Source organism: Heterocephalus glaber, unplaced genomic scaffold (assembly GCF_053883595.1).
Source record: "Heterocephalus glaber isolate CG9 unplaced genomic scaffold, H.glaber_assembly_v1.0 deba00001531, whole genome shotgun sequence".
In the NCBI taxonomy this organism is placed as follows: domain Eukaryota; kingdom Metazoa; phylum Chordata; class Mammalia; order Rodentia; family Bathyergidae; genus Heterocephalus; species Heterocephalus glaber.
In genome coordinates, this window is record NW_028258329.1 from 24,398,153 (window position 1) to 24,417,207 (window position 19,055).

Here is a 19,055-nt window from a genome sequence, read left to right on the forward strand (position 1 = left end):
TGGAGGCAAGTCCTGTGCTCAGCCTCTTGTCCTCCAGTGGACCAGGCCCTTACACCAGTCCAGATCTCTGTCACCAGAGCCACTGCCAGCTAGGCCTTTACCTCGAGCACAGGTCTCCTGCTGCTGCTAACCATTAACACAGATTTAGAGGCTTAGAACAACACACATCTATTCCACAGCAGTTCAGTGGATTGTGTAGACTGGGCTGCTTCCTCTGCTCAAAGCCTCACAGAGCAAAGTCAAAAGGCCAGCCAGAGTGCATGGCTTCCTCACAGGCAGGAGATTAGAGCATGGCAAGGAGGCTGGCCAATAGGGTGTGACTCACCAATCACAGAGAACAGGAAAGGAGGCTGGCCAATAGGGTGTGATCTGCCAATCAGGGAGAGCTGTCCGATCAAGGTTTCCTCTGACATCAAAAGAGGACTTTAGGGCCAGGGAATTAGCTCAGTGGTACATCCACCTGCCTCACAAGTACAAGGTCCCTGGTACCAAAAACAAAGAACAAAAAAAGACAGCGACTGGGGGTCCTTGTGGTCACTGTCCTCTTACTCCAGTGACCTGTCTTGCTTGCAGGGTGTATTTTCTCTCTTCTTCTTTTCACTTCTATTTCTTTTCTCTCTTTTCACTTCTTTCTTTCTTTTATCTTGACTACATAAAACTGCTATGTTCATTGGTTGTCTTCATCCAGTTGTCCTAGGGAAACAAGAACCTGGAACCATGCACAGCCCAGCATCCAGAACACTCAGCCTTTGGAGGTGCATCACTTCCAAGCTTACTCAGGTTGTTGGCAGGGTTCATTCAGTTTCATGCAGTTACAAGACTGTGGTCCCAGTGTCTTTGCAGTTGCTGCCTAGGGCTGTTCCCAGCTCTCAGAGGCTACCTGCTTGCCTTAGCTTGTGCCTCCTGCAAAGCCAGCTATGGTGGGAACAGACCTTATGACTCAGGATTCTGCCTCAGCCCTCCTCTTTCTCTGACCTCACTTTCTGCCCCCTCTCTTTGACTCCTCTCCTTTCCTCTTCTCCTTTTAAGGGCCCATGTGATTACACTGAGCCCAAAATAATCCTGTCTTAGTGTCAGTGGATTTGGACCTCAATTCCAGCACAGAGTCCCTTCACAGCTGTACACAGACTGTGCCTGAATAAGCTGGAGACAGCCACCTACAGATTTCACCACCAGCACGGGCCCTGCTCGAGGAGATGGCTGGCTGGAGCCAGATGGGCGGGTAGCCGAGAACAGAGCACAAGATGAGTGTCAGGTTTGGGGTGAGTCACAATTCCAGGGTCACATGAAGGTCCCTGCCACAGGCATTTATTTACCCATAACTTTGAGGACCAGGGAAAGCAGATCCATACTTCTTTTACAGATGGAAACACTAAGGCTCACTGAAGGCAAACCACTTGCTTAGGTCACACAGGGAATCTGTGGTAGGGGTAGGACCACACATTGATGCCAGCTGACCAGATCAGGGCCCTGCCCCCCGACACCTCAGCACCCAGCACCTTGGTCCTCCAACATGGCCCATGATGGAAGGTCACTGTGGACCCCACACAGGGCCAGCTCTGGGGCAAAGGTCTACCAGGTGTCCAGGTGGCCAAGACAGCAAGGGACACAGCATTCCCAGCCCCTCTGGTGGGCAGGACAGAAGGAAGATGGCTTCACCCTGAGGCCAATGATGGTCCCGACACTAACCCAGAGTCATTTCTGAGACTCCTGTCTCAAAGCACAGGGGAAAATCACACCCAGGAGGATGTCCAGAAAGACCTGCTTTACCTGGAAATACAGCTGCTCCTCACTTCTAGGGGGGCCACATCCCAACACACCTCTCACAAGGTGAAATATTATAAGTCAAGAATGCATTGAGCCAGGCCTGGTAGCTCATGCCTGTAATCCTAGTGCTTAGGAGGCTGAGCCAGGAGTATTCCCAGGAGTTGGAAGCCAGCCTGGGCTACCCAGTTCAAGGCCAGCCTGAACTACATAGTGAGACCTTGTCTCAAAAAACAAATCAAAATAAAAAGTGCATTGAATACACAGAACCCACTAAATTCCACAGCTCAGCCTAGCTTACCTTACACAGGCTCAAAACCCTGTGTTAGCCTGCAGCTGGGCAAAATCGTGGAAAGTAAAGCTTGTTCCATGAGGAGGTTCTGGCCACTGTGTGATCAAGGGATGCAGCCACTTGTGGAGGGATGGTGCTGCTGATCCAGACTATCTCCACCACCAGCCTGGGAAAGCATACAAATTCAGCTGGAATCGAGCTTCTACTGAGCTGGGATCTCTTCGCAGCCAGGAGAGAGCCCAGACTACTTGGACCACCAGGGCAGCACAGTGGGTGCTGCTGCCCAGTTAGAAGAGTGCAGAACCCCTAGGAAGCAGGAGGACGCGCCCATCAGTCCCGGCCAGTTTCCCTGTGTATAAACAGACTCAGGAGCTCTGTTCCCCATCCTGAACTTGAAAAACGAAGTTTGAAAACAGGTCCTGTTAATCTCAAGGTCAGACCTTCATCTCCGGGCTTCCCTCTTTCTTCAGGTTTACAAAATAAACAAGATGGCCCAGTAACTGCTCCTGGTGTGACTTCCTCCAAAAAGGACCAAAGCCTGCTGACAGGGAATGGTGGGGACACAAGGGCTGTCTCCTTCCTCTAGACCCAGGGGGACGCGGTCAACTAGGAGGCTGAGGGGGGCCGGGTGGGGGTGGGGGTCGGGGAGGTCGGTGTTAGGGTCCCCAGGGCACAGGGCGAGGCACCAGGGGCGCCCGAGAGTCCTCTCCATTCGGAGCAGAGCTGAGCTGTGCTGCGGGGGCGGGCGGGTGGAGGGAGGGGCCGCGTCGCAGTTGCCCCACCCCACCCCCCGCCCCGCCTCACCCCGGCCACCCGGGCCACCCCGGCTACCGCCCCCGGCAGAGGCAGAGCAGCCGCAATGAGGGCCACGCTGTCCCTGCTCTGCGCCACCTGGCTGCTGGTGTTCCCGGGCCTCCCCGCCGCTGAGCTGCAGCTGAGCACCTTAGGTACGGGGTGAGGGGACACGGTGACTGGGGACCGGGGATCCCGGGGCGGGGACGAGGGACCCAGGGCGGGGTGTTTCATGCCTGGCAGCGTGGCCCGCAGCTCTCTGTCTCCACTGGGGCAGCCGGTCACACAGGTGACTCGGATCAGCCCCTTCCAGAGCCACGGCCACCTCTTCTATGCCAAGCTGTGGGCCTGGGCAAGGGGTCCCCTAGTGCCCTACGGTGCTCTGTAGAGTGGGTGGGAGGGGCTGTGGTGCAGGCCACGACTCCTGTGCCACAGCAATCTGAGTCTGCCGGCTTGGTGGGAGGTGCGACCAGGCTCCCAAGTCAGGTTGCCTGTGGCTGCCCCCTCTTCCCCTGCTGTCCCCTCCTGCTCTGCTGCCTCCTGCCTGGCCCCCTGCTGCCCTGGCCTCAACCTTAGCCCTGCAAGACCGCAGGCACTGGGCACCCGGGACTGGAGAGGAGAAGCCCAGGACCAACCTGGGGGTGGTCAAAGGTCACAGAGGCTGGTTCTGACCTCATTCCTCCCCAGCTGCCAGCCTGGTGACCTTGGAGGCATTGGGGAAGCCCAGCAGTGCTTTGGTGAGGGCTAATGCAGAAAGCTGCCTGGACTCTCAGCCAGCTAGCAGCTGCTCTAGCTTTGTGGTTGCGCCACTTGGTCTCTGCCTCAGTCTCTGACTCTGCTGTTGTGGGGCAGCCGAAGCAGCCGTAGATTGTGTGTAAATGAGTGAGCCCTGCTGTGTGTGTATGAATAAACATTATTTATGGATACTGGTGCTACAAAATATTACTACTCTTCTCCCCCGCAACCAGTTAAAAATGTAAAAAGTCATTTAAGCTCCTGGGCAGGACAAGAGGAGGCGCGGGCTGTGGCTTCCTCAGCTCTGCTGTGGACCCTTCAAAAAACCATAATCAATTGGGGCAGAAGCATAATGAGTTCAAAGCCAGCCTGGGCTGTATAGCAAAACCCTGTGTCAAACACCAGAATGCCGTGGTAGGGCTGGAGTGGGTCTGTGAGAGTGAAGCATGTGACCCGAGGATCATTCTGGCCCTGCTCCCAGGTGCTGTGCTTTTCCTTCTGCTGAGAAGTAGCCCTGCCTGGGGTTTTCACAGTTGCCTGTTGCTTTGGAAACCTCAGAGCATAGATCCCAATCCTGACCTCCATCCCACTGTACACTTTGGTCCTGATTGAGGTCTGTCTTCTCAGAAGCTCGGCTGCAGGACTTGGAGTCCCCTGAAACCCCACCTGAGATATGCAAGAAGGGGGTTGAGCAATTTCTTCCCAGGAAAATGGTCAGAGCTCAGTCAGCTTCTAGAACAGATTGGGACCAGAGAGAAACCCGAGTGCTGTACAGCAGTGAGCTGAGCACAGTTTTCAGGGAATCAGTTTCCAGACCCTTTGCTTCCAGTATCTGTAGGTTTTTAGTGAAGCTCTTATTGAGATATCATAAAGTAAGTACTTTAATGAATTTTCACAATGAAAGCACATTTGTAGAACCAGCACCTCACTGAAGCAAAACATTTCCAGAAGTCTTGTGTCCCCACTGAGGATAACCACTATCTTGACTTCTGATGCCATAGCTAAAAAGTGTATTATGGGGATTGGACTGAAGTTTAATGGTAGAGAAATGTTTAAAATGCTGGAGGCCTGGGCTCCATCACTGGCACCAAACAAAAAAGATAGTTTTTCAGAATTAGTGTGGGATACCAAAACAGGAAGAATTTGAGTTCTTTTTTGTGCTAAGCCTTAGTTAGGTAACATCTTTGGAGTTTTAAATTTAGCCTAGTTTTCTAAAATGCAAATCAGCTCTAAATTGTAATACTGGGTTGGAAACTCAGGTTTTTCAGCGAGGTGCACAGATCTAATTTTTTTTTCTTTTTACAGAGAATTTTCACTTTAAGTCATGGATGATGCAGGTCAGTGCCCTACTTCTTCTTTCTGAGGTTTTTCATTTTGCAAAGTTTCCTGTTACACAACCACACTCTACCAGATTTGAGACAGTAAAGAGGGATTTTCCAGCCTTGACCTACCTTGGGTCTTTCCCAGCTTCAAATTGGCCAAACATGAGGAAAGATACAGTTAAATAAAACTCATTCCAAATGGTGGTCCCAAACAGATGGCTGCAACCTTGGAAGTCTTTCTATGTTTCACATTCAAAGCACCTTGCTTTGTGGCTGCAGAAACACCCTTTCAGGCATCTTTGGAAGGTGATCATTTTTCCCATGCAAGTGGCTTGGCCCCACCCTGGCTTCAGGGGACCTGCAAAAGGCAGGCTTCTTCACAAGACCTCCTTTTCGGGCAGCTGGCCATGGGACCTTGAGCACTGTGACACTAAGAAAACCTCCATCTCCTCCCAGAAAACAAAGGACTTTCTCTCCAGTGAGCTGCACCCTGTTTCCATGATCTGTTGCCCATGTGTTTTGTTTTAGCATCAAAAGGAATACAGCACAAAGGAGTACCACCACAGGCAGCAGATATTTGCCAGCAACTGGAGGAAGATCAATGCCCACAACAAGGGGAACCACACATTTAAAAGTACATGAGGACACAGTTCCTCCAGGCTGCCTGGGCAGAGGGGTGGGAGTAGCCTAGATCTGTAAAGAAGCTCAAAGCTTATGGGTATGGAGCAGAGGCCAGGACTCTGAGGTGTGCTTGGCTGACCTTGGATTGTGGGGTCCAGGGTTGTAAATGGAACAGTGCTGGGACCCCTTAGGGTGGCCGTGACATGGACAAGAGGCTCTAGAGAAGCCCCTGCCCCTTTCATGCCAGGCCCTACCTAGACCAGCTGCATCTGTCAGCATCAATATTGAAAACCCCCCTAGGCAACTCTGAAGCATAGGTAGGATTTTCCCTGGTATGTTGAATCAAATTACATTTTAAAAAAACATAATGGATTCTAGCGCCTGTCTCACAAGCCCAAGGTCCCAAGTTTGATCCCCTGTACAAAAAAAAAAAAAAAAATATATATATATATATATATATATATATATATATATATATATATATATAAAATGGAGCCAAGTTACAGGGGTTATAATAGAACACAGGTAAACACCAGGTTTTACTCACTAAATGTCTCTGTTTTTTCCCCTCTTCTCTTTTTCAGTGGCACTGAATCAATTTTCAGACATGAGCTTTGATGAAATAAAACGTAAATATCTTTGGTCAGAGCCCCAGGTAAGTGTAGTTTGTTGCAAACAGATCTGGATCTTTTCACTGAGACCTTTGGAATAACTTTGAAGGTGGTTCTGCTTCCAGCTAGAATCAGTCCTGTCCCCAGCCGCAGATGAGTGTCCCCATGTCTTCAGGGAAGGGAGAAGGCTATCTCACTGTTGCTTCAGTCTGACCCTGGGCCTTAGCATCTGAACCCCTGATGTAGGTTACCAGATAAAATAGATGCCTAGTCAAAGTTGAATTTCAGATAAACAACATAAGTTTTAGCATGCCTATATTGTAAATATTGCAACGATGTATTTACATTACCTGAAATTCAAATTTAATGAGGAGAACAGTACTTTTATTGGCTGAATCTGGCTACCCTTTTCTAAATCTTCCAGTCTGGGCTCTGAAGCATTTGCAACGTATAGACTGCGCAGAGATAGTTTTGGTACCTGTCTGTAGTCTTTCTTAGTCACTCTTGGTGGTTCCATGTCTTTTGGCCAACAAAACAGGGGAAGGGAGTTGTTTGAGTTTTTTTTTTCCCCTGAAAATAATATATTTGGTTATTCCAGAATTGCTCAGCCACCAAAAGTAACTACTTTCGGGGTACTGGTCCCTACCCAACCTCCGTGGACTGGCGGAAAAAAGGAAATTTTGTCTCAGCGGTGAAAAATCAGGTACGTGTGGCCATCTCTCACCTTTCCCCCAAAATAGCCACATTGTCAGACAATATGCCAGGCCAGAAATGCATAAGAGCCACAACAGCACTGCAGCTGTATCCCTTGAGCTGCTTTTCCCTCACTGACTCTCCAGCTCTCTTTTTCTGCAAGGCCAGGAACTCATTGCTTTGTAAGGCCCTCTGGAGCATGAAATGTGCCTCTTACTGGGCTAAAGTTTATTCCTTCCCCTGGCCACCACCACACACCCCCAGTTTTTTTCTCTGTGACTTCTAGTTCTCCCCTGCAGATCCACTCTCCTGCCTGTCAGAGGCTGGATGCCAGGACCCCATCCTAGTCCCTGTGCCTTTCCTTCCCCTGTCCTCATCCATTCCTCAGGCACCAGGCTGGAGCCACCCCTGGCCACCTGCTTCTCTTGGGTGGGTCCAGGTGGTCTGTGAGCTCAGTGAAACCTAGTGGTGCCCCCAGGCATGGGCCCGATGTAGTGGAGGTGGCCTCTCTGTGGGCAGATCATCCCCTACAGGGCAAAGCCAAGCAACACACACACACACACACACACACAAACACACGCATGCTTTCCCTCTAAGTGGCTATGCTGTGACACTTTTCAGAAAAATGCTGACCTCTCAATCGCAGGGATACAAGGTTAAGATTAAGTTTCCTTCCTGGACATACTTGGCTTGCCACAAAAACTTTCCATGGGAAACATTTTTTTCACTTTTTAAAAGTCACATGGTGCAGCTCCAAGTCCTGCCAGATTTCCTGTGTCCTGGAGCCTGCCCTGTGCCTGGGTGTTTGAACCAGCTCCCCACAGCAGAAAATTCAGGAGAAGGAAGGCACCTTCTAGTGAACTCCGATTGTAGAGCCTCTGAGAATCTCAGCACTGGGCCGGGGGGGGGGGGGGGGGCAGGGGAGGTCTGGCAAGTGTCCCCAGTCCTCCCATTAATGAATCCCAGGCCACCAGACATGACTGAACAGGCATCGCTCTTGGAGGTGGAGGTGTGAGGTGTGTCACCTTTGTGCTGGGTGTGTGGTGTGTCTCACTTTACAGAGGGAGACTGTGAGAGTCTAGGATGAGCAGCAGGTGACAGGACCAACATCAGGTTCTGTTCCAAGTCCAGGCCCTGCTGTGCCTCCTTTGGCCAGCAGAGTTCTCCCCACTGTGGCTGAACTGCCTCTCTGAAGCTCTGCTCAGCTCTGTCCAGCTCTGCCCTCCCTACTGAGGAGAGAATTTGAGAGGAAGAGACAAAGGGAAGCTGCTGCAAAGGATCTTTCCAGGGAGACAAGCTGGGAGGACAAACGTGGGCCATGACATGGATGGGGGAGGAATGTTAAGAGGCATTTCATAAGTAGAATGTGGAAGACAGAACAAGCAAGGAGAAGAAAAGAGATAAAGATATGTGACATTACTGGACCCATTACTGCATAGCTGCTTTGTAGGGAACAGGGGAAGGGGACGTTACCAGGGGAAGGGGACATTACCAGAACCTCTGCAGTGAGTCCTGGTCTCCTTCGAGCCAGGACAGCACATGGCGAATTACAGGAAAGGTAGACAAATGAGAAGAAGCTGAGCTTTGGGTCTGATCAGTGCTGCTCTAGGGAGCAAAGACAAAAGCCCCCTAGCTTGCAGCACTTTTTATTCAGTACCTGGGGAAACAGATGTAACAAGTGAAATGCAGAGCTCAGTACTTTACATTGGGATAAACAAGGTGTAAAAAGACGGGGGGCAGTGGAAATCTAAGAACAAGGAGGAACTATGCAGATGAAGATTTGGTTTCTCTCTGGTGTCTCCCGAAGGTGTGGTCTTGTCCTGGAGCATTACAGCATCTGGGGATCACTGAGGTCTCAGTTGTGACCCGAGGCCAAAATGCAGTTATGTCTGGAATGTCCTAGCTGGCCTGTAGGCAGGAGAACTAGGCCTACTCAAATGATTTTTCCCTAGAATTATGTAGCGTTGCTCCCAACACTGCTTAACCTGAAACCTTCCCATCTACAGAGGAGAAAGCTGGCCCTGCCTGGGTCTACAAACTAGTGTGTGCAGAGCTACAACATGGACCAGGCAGGCTGGTGCTGTACCCGATGCCTGGCCCTGTGTTATCCTGGAGGCCAGGCAGCAATGACTGAGGCAGAAGATGGTGGGAGAGTTGAAGAGGTGGGACCCTAAGCCCAAGGTCAGGGATGTCTGGTGGGCTCGTCTGGAAGTAAGTCAGTTTTATGTCTGGGCTTGGATGAAAATCAGGGCTGAGGTTTGGGCTCCAGTCAGGATAGAATGAGATTGGTGGTGGAAAGATCAGAGAAGTTTCTAGAAACACCTTTGGTGACACCTTCTGCTAGAAAACTGAGTAGAAGAGGAGCCAGCAAAAGGTACAGAAGTAGGAAAGCCAGGAAGGAGACCACAGAGTGGAGTCAGGAGAGCCCAACCTTTGTAGAATGGTGGGATTGGCCAACAGGAGGCACTGTTGGGAGTCCCTGGCACTGGTCAGAATTGCTCCTCCAAGGCCTGGGTTGGAACACTGGTAACACAGACAGGGACACCTGCCTCTCAGAGTGGATAAAGCCACTGCAGAGACACCAGGGAGGGCCCTAGGGTAAGTGGAGAGGCCAGAATCAGGCCCCCTCATGGTGGCCAGTGGGTGACTTCCTCTCTGTGTGGCCTCTCTAGGGTGCCTGCGGCAGTTGCTGGACCTTCTCCACCACAGGGGCCCTGGAGTCAGCCGTGGCCATTGCCAGTGGGAAGATGCTGTCTCTGGTAAGAGGTCTCCCTCAGGGTGTTAGTGAATCATGCTGTTGGATTGGCTATCAGGTGTCCCACCCTTGTGGATGGTTGGCGTAGGAATCTCAGCCCATGCCTTTCCCTGAATGAGTTGAACCCAGGGCCTCACATGTGCCAGGCAAATGCTCTTCCACTGAGCTACATCCCCACCCAAGAATAAGGCTTTTTGAGAAATGGCCCCTCTTTTTTCTGGGCGGATCTGGTAGTCCTCAGGTTCCTCAGTTGGGCAGCTGGGGCCTTCACCAAGCAGGGGCTGAGGAAGTAGAGCCCACTGAGAGACAGCTCTCCAGAAGTTGTGCCCCATCCCAGGCTACCTGGGTTACCTTCCAGGAGGGAAGAGCCAGGACCCACAAGAGTGAGGGGCAAGAGGCTTGAGGAGCTGTGCCAGCCCCACCTCTGTAGGAAGAGGAGAAGGGGAGGGCTTGTGTCGAGGAGGGGTGGGCAGGGTCTCTGGACGGGCCTGTCCCCTCCTGGCACACACCAGGAGCCCCTGCGATCCTACCCCTGTGCCCACGCATGCCCTCGCACTGCCCCTGCAGCCTGCTGGCTGGTACTTCATAACACAAAGATGTCCCTGCTCTGGGGAGCTCATCATCTGGCCCTTTTGACACAGTGCCAATCGGGCCAGATGCAGGGAGGATGTGGCCATGGGCCCACCCACTGGGTCTGTGCTTCTTCCTGTAGGCCGAGCAGCAGCTGGTGGACTGTGCCCAAGACTTCAACAATCACGGCTGCCAAGGGTATGTCCCCACCCTGCCCCGGAGAGGCCAGAACCCCTTCTCTCCCTCCAATCACTATCACATTCATGACCCACTCCAGGCCTACGTAGAGCAAGGCAGTCTCCCTCTGTGGAGGGTCTCAACTAGAACGGAGCAGTTTAGACCTTGGCGCCCAGGCCTGTCTGGTCCTAAAGTCCACACCCTGTCCAGCACCTCACCAGCCAGCAGGGCCCCTAGGAGTGTGGCCAACAGCACTGAGAGTATGAGAAGCCCTTCAGGGCATGTCACCCTCCATAGCTGAAAGAACAAGGCTCATCCTTGGCCTTTGGACTCAGTCTCTGGTGCCAGCTGCCCCAGCTCACTGGCCCCAAGAGGGAGTTTTGCCAGTGTGGTGATGTGTGTGCATGTGGTGGCCCTCTCTTACAGTGGGGTGTTCGGGATTCCCTCCCATTTCTCCCCAGGTGCTATGCTCAGACATTTCTGTGGGTTTGGTCGGCTTCCCTGGCACATAATACACATAAAGCCAGCCCCTTGGCATCCCGGGCTCAGTTCCCCTCTAGCATCCTTGCCCCTTTCTGGTCCAGGCCCTGCTCTGAGCTCTTTCTCCTCTAGGGGAAGAAACAGCAAACAGTAGGGCCTTGCAGAGAGCTGTGCTGGCCACATGCTGGGGTTCGGGGGTGTCTGCTACTACAGACCCACCCCCTTCCCCTGCTCTCTTCCCACTTTGTGTCTATTTCCTCTGGGCAGCTTTATAACACCCATAGTGTAAGGTGGACCCTGTAGTCCAGCATGCCTCACTCCTGTGAACTCAGGCAGAACCCAGGCCCGATGCCAGGCATGTCATAGGTCAGGTGGTGACACTGCTGTAGAGAGAACATGGAAGGGACAATGGCATTGCTGAGCAGTGGGTGTTTGTACTCTGGGTGACATCATGACGCTGGAGAAGACACCTTGGCCACTAGAGCCTAACTTTAGCCCCGTGGACCTGGGCACTGAGTTCAGCTGCTTGAGCCTCAGGAAGTAGCATCAAGTCCACCTGGCGCAGGTTGAGGGGCCAGCCCTTCATGTTTGTGGAGCTCCTGTCCTGTGCAGGCCCCATCCTGTTGGCCCCCTGAGGGACTCACAGCAGGGTCTGGTCTCCAGGGTTCCGTCAAAGAGTGCATGGCTCACCCGGCAAATGGGGCAACACAGCTGGCCTCTCTGAGACCCACAAAACCTAGCAGGCCAGGCCAGAGCAAACTATTCAAGCTTTGCCCCTGGGACCCACCTCTGCCTGCCGGGCTGACCCAGGGGCTCATGTGTGCTCCCCCTTTTCATAGGGGTCTCCCCAGCCAGGCCTTCGAGTACATCCTGTACAACAAGGGCATCATGGGCGAAGACACCTACCCCTACGAGGGCAAGGTAATCTGTGAGCCTCCGCTACCTCCTCCCCTCTCCACTGCACCCAGGGCACCACAACACCTTTCCCCCACCGCCCTGTGCCTCATCCTGCTGGTATTCCAAAAGGTCTGCACTTCTTTTTTCTTGACCATGCTAGAGATTGAACCTAGGGCTTCATACGTGATAGGGAAAGTGTTCCACCATTGAGCAACACCATTTATTTTATTTTGAAACAGTGTCACTAAGTTGCCCCAGGCTGGCCTTGGATTTGCGATCCTTCTATCTCAGCCTCTCAAGAAGCTAGGTTACAGGCGCATACTAGGCCTGCTAAAATTGTCTGTACTTCTCCACGAAGCCATTCCTTTGCCTCATCTGCCTGTTTGAGCCCCTCCCCCACCAGGGGCCTCTGTCAGCCTTGCTCCCTGGTTCCCTCTCTCCTCAGAACCCATCACCCAGCCTGCTGTTTCCTCCTGGCCCCCTCCTGTTGTGTAAGGGGCTGACACTGTGACGTCCTCTGCCCAACATCCACACTGCCCAAACCCACTGTCCTTCCCCCAATCCTGCAGCCCCTCCTGCATCCCCTCCCAGTGAGAGCAGCTCCACCCTCCTCAGAACCAGTTAGGCTCCACGGGTCCAGTCCGGAGCAGCCTGCTGGGCATCACAGAGCTTCTCACATGGCTCCCTTGGCTCCACTCAGCCTTTGGCCTCCGTCAGTGACAACGAGCTGGCCTTCCTTGGCCTTCCTTACCCTGCTCTTCCTCCCCCTGCCCATCTCCATCTCATCTCCCCTCATAGCGCTGTGCTCAGGCCCAGCCACGCACTGGTTCCCAAACACCAGACTGGCGTCCCTCTGGTCCTGTGACCTCTGCATCTGCTCCTGGTCAGGATTGCTCCTGGGCTGAGGGTCTGCCCTCCCCACCACCCAGGCTCTTGCTGCTCCATTTCTGTCAGTCTCCTCCCCGAGCTCCCACCCAGCATTGTGCATGCCAGGGCTGTCCCCTGCCCCAGACTCTGAGCTCCGTAAGAAAAGGGGGCCTCAGATTCTGGCTATAATGACCTGTTGCCAAGGCCAGGTGCACATTGCACATAGTTTCCACTTAATACATGCTATCAATGGCGTGGGGACTCAATTCTTGCCTTTGGCACGGAGTCCCTAACCTGTGTCCCATGCCCTTTGCTGCCCTGAACAGGACGGTCATTGCAGGTTCCAGCCCCAGAAGGCCATTGCGTTTGTCAAAGACATTGTGAACATCACGCTCGTGAGTCCTGGGTCCTTCTCTGGACTGGGGCAGGGGTATGTTCTGATGGGGAGACCCTAGCAGCAAGTTCCTGTGACTAAGGAGCCAGGCTTCCCACTGACTCATTGCCATGGTGGCAGCAGGGGAAGATGAGAGGAAATCATGCTGACAGGAGATGCTTGGCTCTGCACGCCCGATCTATGCACATCTTCATGTGTGTGGTCGTTTTCTCATCTGTAAAATGCAAGCCACAGACCCCACACTGGGAAGAGGCCATGAGCCTACACACTGCATGTGAGTATTGGTCAGGAAGAGCTGGGTCCTGCCGCAGTCACAGCCAACCCAGATCTGAAGAGCTCTCAACAAAGGCCACATCTCAGCCTGCAGCCTGCCCATGGCCTGGGCAAAACTGGCCATATTCTGTATTGTGGGCCTTGCTCTAGAGCCCAGGCTAGGGGAAAGAGTGGTGAATTCAAAAAAGAGGAGCTGCATAGTCACACCTCACCTCAGGCCTGTGGAGAATGCAGTTGTCCCTGCCTTTCAACAAGAGAGCAGGCTTGAGTGTGTCTGAGTGGCCCTCATGACTCCGGTGTGAGTGTGCAGTGGGGAGGAAGTGCGAGAACTCCTCCACAGGTGTGTGTACGTGTGATGTGGGCCAAGGAGAAAGGGAGGTGAGGAATGTTTGCCCAGGAACATCTACGCAGGTCACAAACATGCCGTCTCTGTAAACAGCACTGCCATTTAATTGCAGCCTGTGCCAGGCACTGGGCAGTAATAACAAGATTAAGTTTATAAGGTACTTACAGAAGTGAACCACGTACTTGACATGCAGTATCTTGCAAATCAAAATAACCCTAGGAAATGAGTGCAGTCATGACCTTCATTTTATAGGAGAAGAAACAGGCTCAGGGAGGTTAAGTAATGTGCCCAATGGCATGAAATTAGGATGTGGAGGATGGATTGGAACTGAGATCTTGTCATTCCAGAATCAGGACTCATTGCCTAACCATAGACAGCCCACACTAATAGCAAAAAGCCAGTTTCTCCAACAGTCACCAAGGCTGAGCATTCTGTGCCTGTGACCCACTGAGATATGAATAGCAGCTCCAGGTGTCCCCTTGCCAGGTCTCCAGGGGAGCCTCGCCAGGGCTGCTGGAGTCTGCAGGCAGCCTGGGTGGCCCCCCCCTCCTGACCTACCCTCCCTGGTCTTCATCCACTCAATCTGGCCCAGTGGTTCCTGACTAGAATGGTCCTACCCAACCAGAGCCTGGTCTGGGTGCAGCTGGACAAGGAGAGCCTTGAAGGTGGTTTTACCTGCTGCTTACCTGGCCTCTGCAGCTTCATTCCAAAGCTGCCGCCTCCCGAAAGCTGCCAGGACTCCCTCCCTACCCTGACAAGGGGCAGGTCGCATGCAAAAAGCACCCAGCCTCTGCCTGGCCTTCTCCCATTTCTCCCACCATCTGGGGCTTATCTGTTGTTGGATTTATACATTGCCTATTCTACCAACAAAGTTCCACAGATTGGTATTGTATGTGTAGGGAGTCCAGGGGGGCAGGAATAATAAGGTGTCACACCCCTCTCCCACCCTCAGAGCCCCTGGGCCAGGACAGGCTGTTGTATCCACTGTGGTAATGAATGAGTCCACCCTGCGGCCAGAGCAAGGGTGTGGAGAGGAGACAGGAGATGGCAGACCAATCCCCCCATGAAGGGAGAAAGAAAGGACTGTTAAACAAAATCCCACCCACAGGATCGGGCACCACAGAGAAGGTGTGGCCCACCTGGAAGTACACAGGACCCAGGGCCTGGTCTGGGCGGAGACAGCCCCTTGCAGTGCCCATGGGGGGTCTTGCTCAGTCCCAGTCATCGACACTGCTCTGGATCTCAGCCCTAGACCATGGGCCACAGGGCCTTATTTTGCAAGTGGGGTGGGAGGTGACAAAGGCCCTGTATGTCCATCTCACAGAATGATGAGGAGGCCATGGTGGAGGCAGTAGCCCTGTACAACCCTGTGAGCTTTGCCTATGAGGTGACCGAAGACTTCATGTCATACAAAAGAGGAATCTACTCCAGGTGAGCAGGTCCCAGGGGGCAGCAGTGGATGGGGAAGGCTGGGTGGCCCCAACACTGGCACCAGGGCCTTGGGGTCTGCCCACTCCTGGTCAGACCTTTCTGAGGTGCCTGCTGTGGTGGTCAGTCCCCATGTCCCTTGGTTTTTCCTCACATAATCCCGAGGATGGGTACCAGACTCCATCTTAGAACAGGAGAAGGTCAAGAAGACTCAAAGCCTCAGCCACACAGCTAATGCTGCTCAGTTAGGATTCATGTTCAGACCTCCAAAGATGGAAAGCAAGGAAGAGAAAACAGCTGCTCCCAAACACTGGATTCCTGTGCTGGAGGATTCACCAGCAGGTTCTCTAGGAAAAAAACAAAGCTATTAGGAGTCTTTAGTTCTGGTTTGTTTTTCTTTTGCAATGCTGGGGATCTGACTCAGTGCCTCCTGTATGTCACACCCAGCCTCCTCAGAATTCTTAATACAGGGTTTTTCTCAGCCAGACGTGGTAGTGAGCACCTATAATCTCAGCACTCAGGAGGCTGAGGTAGGAGGAATGCCATGAGTTCAAGGCCAGCCTGGGCTCAATAGGAAGACCCTGTCTCAAAAAACCAAAAAAGAAAAGCAAAGAAAGCCCAGGGCTTCTCGTAGCCACTGCCCCTTTGCTTCCCAGCATGTCTTTCACCCACTCCTTGTTTTCTAGCATCCCTGCAATGGCAGCACTCTCCAGGGCTTGTGCTCAGCTCTCTTCCTAGTTCTCAGATGCTTCGCAGATGGATGCCTGCCGAGAGCTTCCAAAGCCCACCAGGCCTCTGCCACCTCACCCTGGATGGCCCTGGAAACCTCAGTCCTGCGCCTCTCCCCCACCCCCACCCTCCCTTGCCATGTCCGTGTCCAGGTTAACAGGGTCACCTCCAGGCTGTTGCACAAGGGGAGCCAGAGCCCAGCGGGGGCCGCCTCTCTTCCCCGGCCCTGCCTCCTGGTTATGTGCTCACGCCTGCACTCTCCTCCAGCTGCCTCCTTCCTGCTTGTCCTGAACTTTCCCCCAGCACAGCGGGTAGCCAGAGCCCACTTCCAGACACACACCTCTGGCCACACTAATGTTCAAACCCTGGGGCCAGCCAGACTGGGGACCCTAGTGACCCGGCCCCCTCCTTTCCCCATGCTCTTCTGCATCAGACCCTTCTCTGTCTCCTCCAGTCCCACCCTGCAGCCTGCACCCCAACCACATGGAAGGGTCTGTGGTCTCTTAGTGTCCCCTGCCCCTCACCTCACTGGGTTGGGGCTCCCACACCCTCCCACTACCCAGCCCCCAGCCTGCTGCACAGAGGTGGCACTTTGCCCATCAGTTCACTGCCAAAAGAGCCTTCCCAAGGACAGGAGAGAGGTGCCCACTGAGCACCCCCTGGCACCTTGCCCATGCTAAGCCCAGGTTGGTGGAATCCACACGTGACCCCTGCATTGGGTCCTCCTGGCTTCCTGGGATTTCCTCCAGGAAGCTACTTGACTGCCCCCAATGAAGAGCCTGCACATTTGCCATAAATACAAGGTGACCTTTACGGAGAGCCCAGGAATTAGTCATATAGGGGGGAAAGATGTAACTCCCAATCCTGCTAGGTATCCAAAACATGAGCTTGTGTTCTCTAAAATCAAAAAATGAATTCTAGGAACAACAGAGGTTAAGAGTAGGAAAATTTATTGAGAGAAAAAAACCTTGTTGAGAGACAAAAGGGGGACTGGAAAGTGGGTTGCCCGCTCACCCAACTTCTCAAAGGCATTTTATGGGACAAAGCTATGAGGTGAGACAGGTTCAAGGTGGGACAAAACCATGGTCAACTAGTAAGATTACAAGTGCAGTCACTTAGATAATATTGATCCAATGAGAAATCACAAGGTGGACAAAACTATCAACAACCAATAAGGTTATGACAGTATAGTTGCTTAGGTAATACTGATTAAATGGGGATCCAATGGGGGAACAATTCATATAGCAAGCAGACAAGGAATGAGCAAGGATTTTCAGTGGTAAGGTGTGGGTCAGGGATCTTTCCTAGAAGATCTTGGTCCCCCACCCAGATGACTGATACCTATTTACAATATCAATCACTCCTATTTATCCTACAAGGGTGTGGTAGTTTCTTCTTTTACAATGGTGGCCTTCAGTGAATGTCTTGATTGTCCTCCATGTTGTCTCCTTGACTGTCCTCCATATTGGCTCCTCTTGGGCTGGCCCAGTCTAACTGCCTACAAGATATCTAATTAACTGGGGCTGGGGATTTAGCTCAGTGGTTCTGCAGCCTGCCTTGCAAGGACAAGGACCCGAGTTCGATTCCCGGTACCAAAAAAAAAAAAGATATCTAATTAACTTACCTATCTGCAATACTAGCACAGCGGTGTGGACTGCAGGTATGTAGCAGGAGGCGCCCCTCTGTGGGGAGGCTGGAGGCATTCAGCACCACAGTGACTTCCCACACCAGGACACACTGAAAGTACCAAGAACAAAAGTAACAGCTCTTTACCACTGATCTGCTCTACCCCCATGTGGACATGTGGCTCCAAAGCCCTCCATGGCTGTTTTCTTTCCATATTACCAATATTTTTTTTATCTTATTTCTAGTACTTCCTGTCATAAAACTCCAGATAAAGTGAACCACGCAGTACTGGCTGTTGGATACGGAGTAGACCATGGGGTACCCTACTGGATTGTGAAAAACTCCTGGGGCACACAGTGGGGAAACAATGGGTAAGCAGTTCAAGTCCCTTGCTGGGTTAGGGGCTGATGCCAGGGCCTGGAGGCCTGGGTAGGGGAGCAGCTGTTCCTCCATCTGATTATGGCTTCCGGGAGGAGCTGGTCAGGGGGAGCCTGATGATGCACCCTCCATCCTCTTCAGGACCCTAGGTCCTTCTAGGGAACAAGAGGCCAGTTGGCTCAGTAGGATCTATAGCCACTTCTGGGAAACAGCTCAGAACTCACAACGCTGCTGGAACTGAGCCAATCTGTGGTGGTTCTGCCTCTGAGAAATCAAAGCAATACATGTGTCCCTGACCATTAACAGCTCCTCCTTTGAGAACAAAAGGCTGAAATCAGGTGTGCATATATTCATGTGACTGTCTCCCTCTCAGACTCTGTGCCCTCACCTGAAAAAGGAGAGTGTCATTGTCACTAGGAACTCCTATTCATGATTAAATGGCTATGTTAGGGCTCAGCCAGGTATCAGAAGGAGACCTCAGACAATCCTGGAGAGAGTGGTATATGGATAGAATAAATGAGATGATTTGGCAACCAAGGAGGAGGAAGAATAAATTAAGTCAGGTAATTTCATGGTGATAAAATAAGCCCAATGGTACCATTATATGAATAAATTTAGAGGACCTAATCCCTGGAGTCAGGTCTTGGTGGGCAAGAGAACATTGCAGAATATTCTTGTGAGGACACCAACAGCCAAACTCTTCTCTGCTCAGGTACTTCCTCATCGAGCGTGGGAAGAACATGTGTGGCCTGGCTGCCTGTGCCTCCTACCCCATCCCTCAGGTGTGAGTCAGGGTGAGAGCAGCTGGCCTCGTGCCCTGGACAGGTGGGGATGTCATGTCCACCCAGAAGCCCCTTACTTGCCATCCTCACCCCTGTTCTGAGGAGTCCCTGCACCAGGTCTTCTGATGGATACCATCACCAACCGTTTGCCTTACCTGTGGTTTTCAATGGACTCAAGCCCACGTGGACGGAGAATATTCTTTCTCTCCAGAGGAGCCACTTCCATGTGTGCAGAGCTCCAGTGATCATATTTTCTATATCCTTTGTTCAATAAATGTTCGGGACCAGTCACAACTCAGACTAGAGGAGGCGTCGAGGGTTGGGTGCTGTGGGTGCTGGTTTCACTCTGCCAGATGGATGGAAAGGGTCTGACTGCCCCAGATGTGGGAGGGAGGAGGGGGTCATGGAGGAGAGGACACACCAGGGTCTGGTCAAACTAGGACAGTCCTGAAGCCCATGCCTCTCCAGGTGCCCTCCCCAGTCTCCACTTGTTACTTCTCTGCAGACTGCACCCTGCACCTCC

General features: G+C 52.5%; 1 protein-coding gene across 2 annotated transcripts; it reads left to right on the forward strand.

The window, feature by feature from the left end:
* The first annotated feature begins 2,857 nt into the window (after positions 1-2,857).
* On the forward strand, positions 2,858-18,826 carry Ctsh (cathepsin H). Of its 2 annotated transcripts, XM_004874804.3 has the most exons (12): positions 2,858-3,003; positions 4,889-4,920; positions 5,434-5,539; positions 6,111-6,181; positions 6,736-6,840; positions 9,503-9,589; positions 10,298-10,353; positions 11,652-11,733; positions 12,903-12,971; positions 14,914-15,020; positions 17,618-17,743; positions 18,463-18,826. In XM_004874804.3, the coding sequence occupies exons 1-12, from the start codon at positions 2,916-2,918 to the stop codon at positions 18,536-18,538; spliced, it is 1,005 nt and encodes a 334-aa protein (XP_004874861.1). In that variant the 5' UTR covers positions 2,858-2,915; the 3' UTR covers positions 18,539-18,826. The 2 variants fall into 2 exon arrangements, with proteins under 2 accessions (XP_004874861.1, XP_021107841.1); XM_021252182.2 differs by lacking the exon at positions 5,434-5,539 and having other exon boundaries at positions 2,869-3,003.
* Positions 18,827-19,055: the final 229 nt, after the last annotated feature.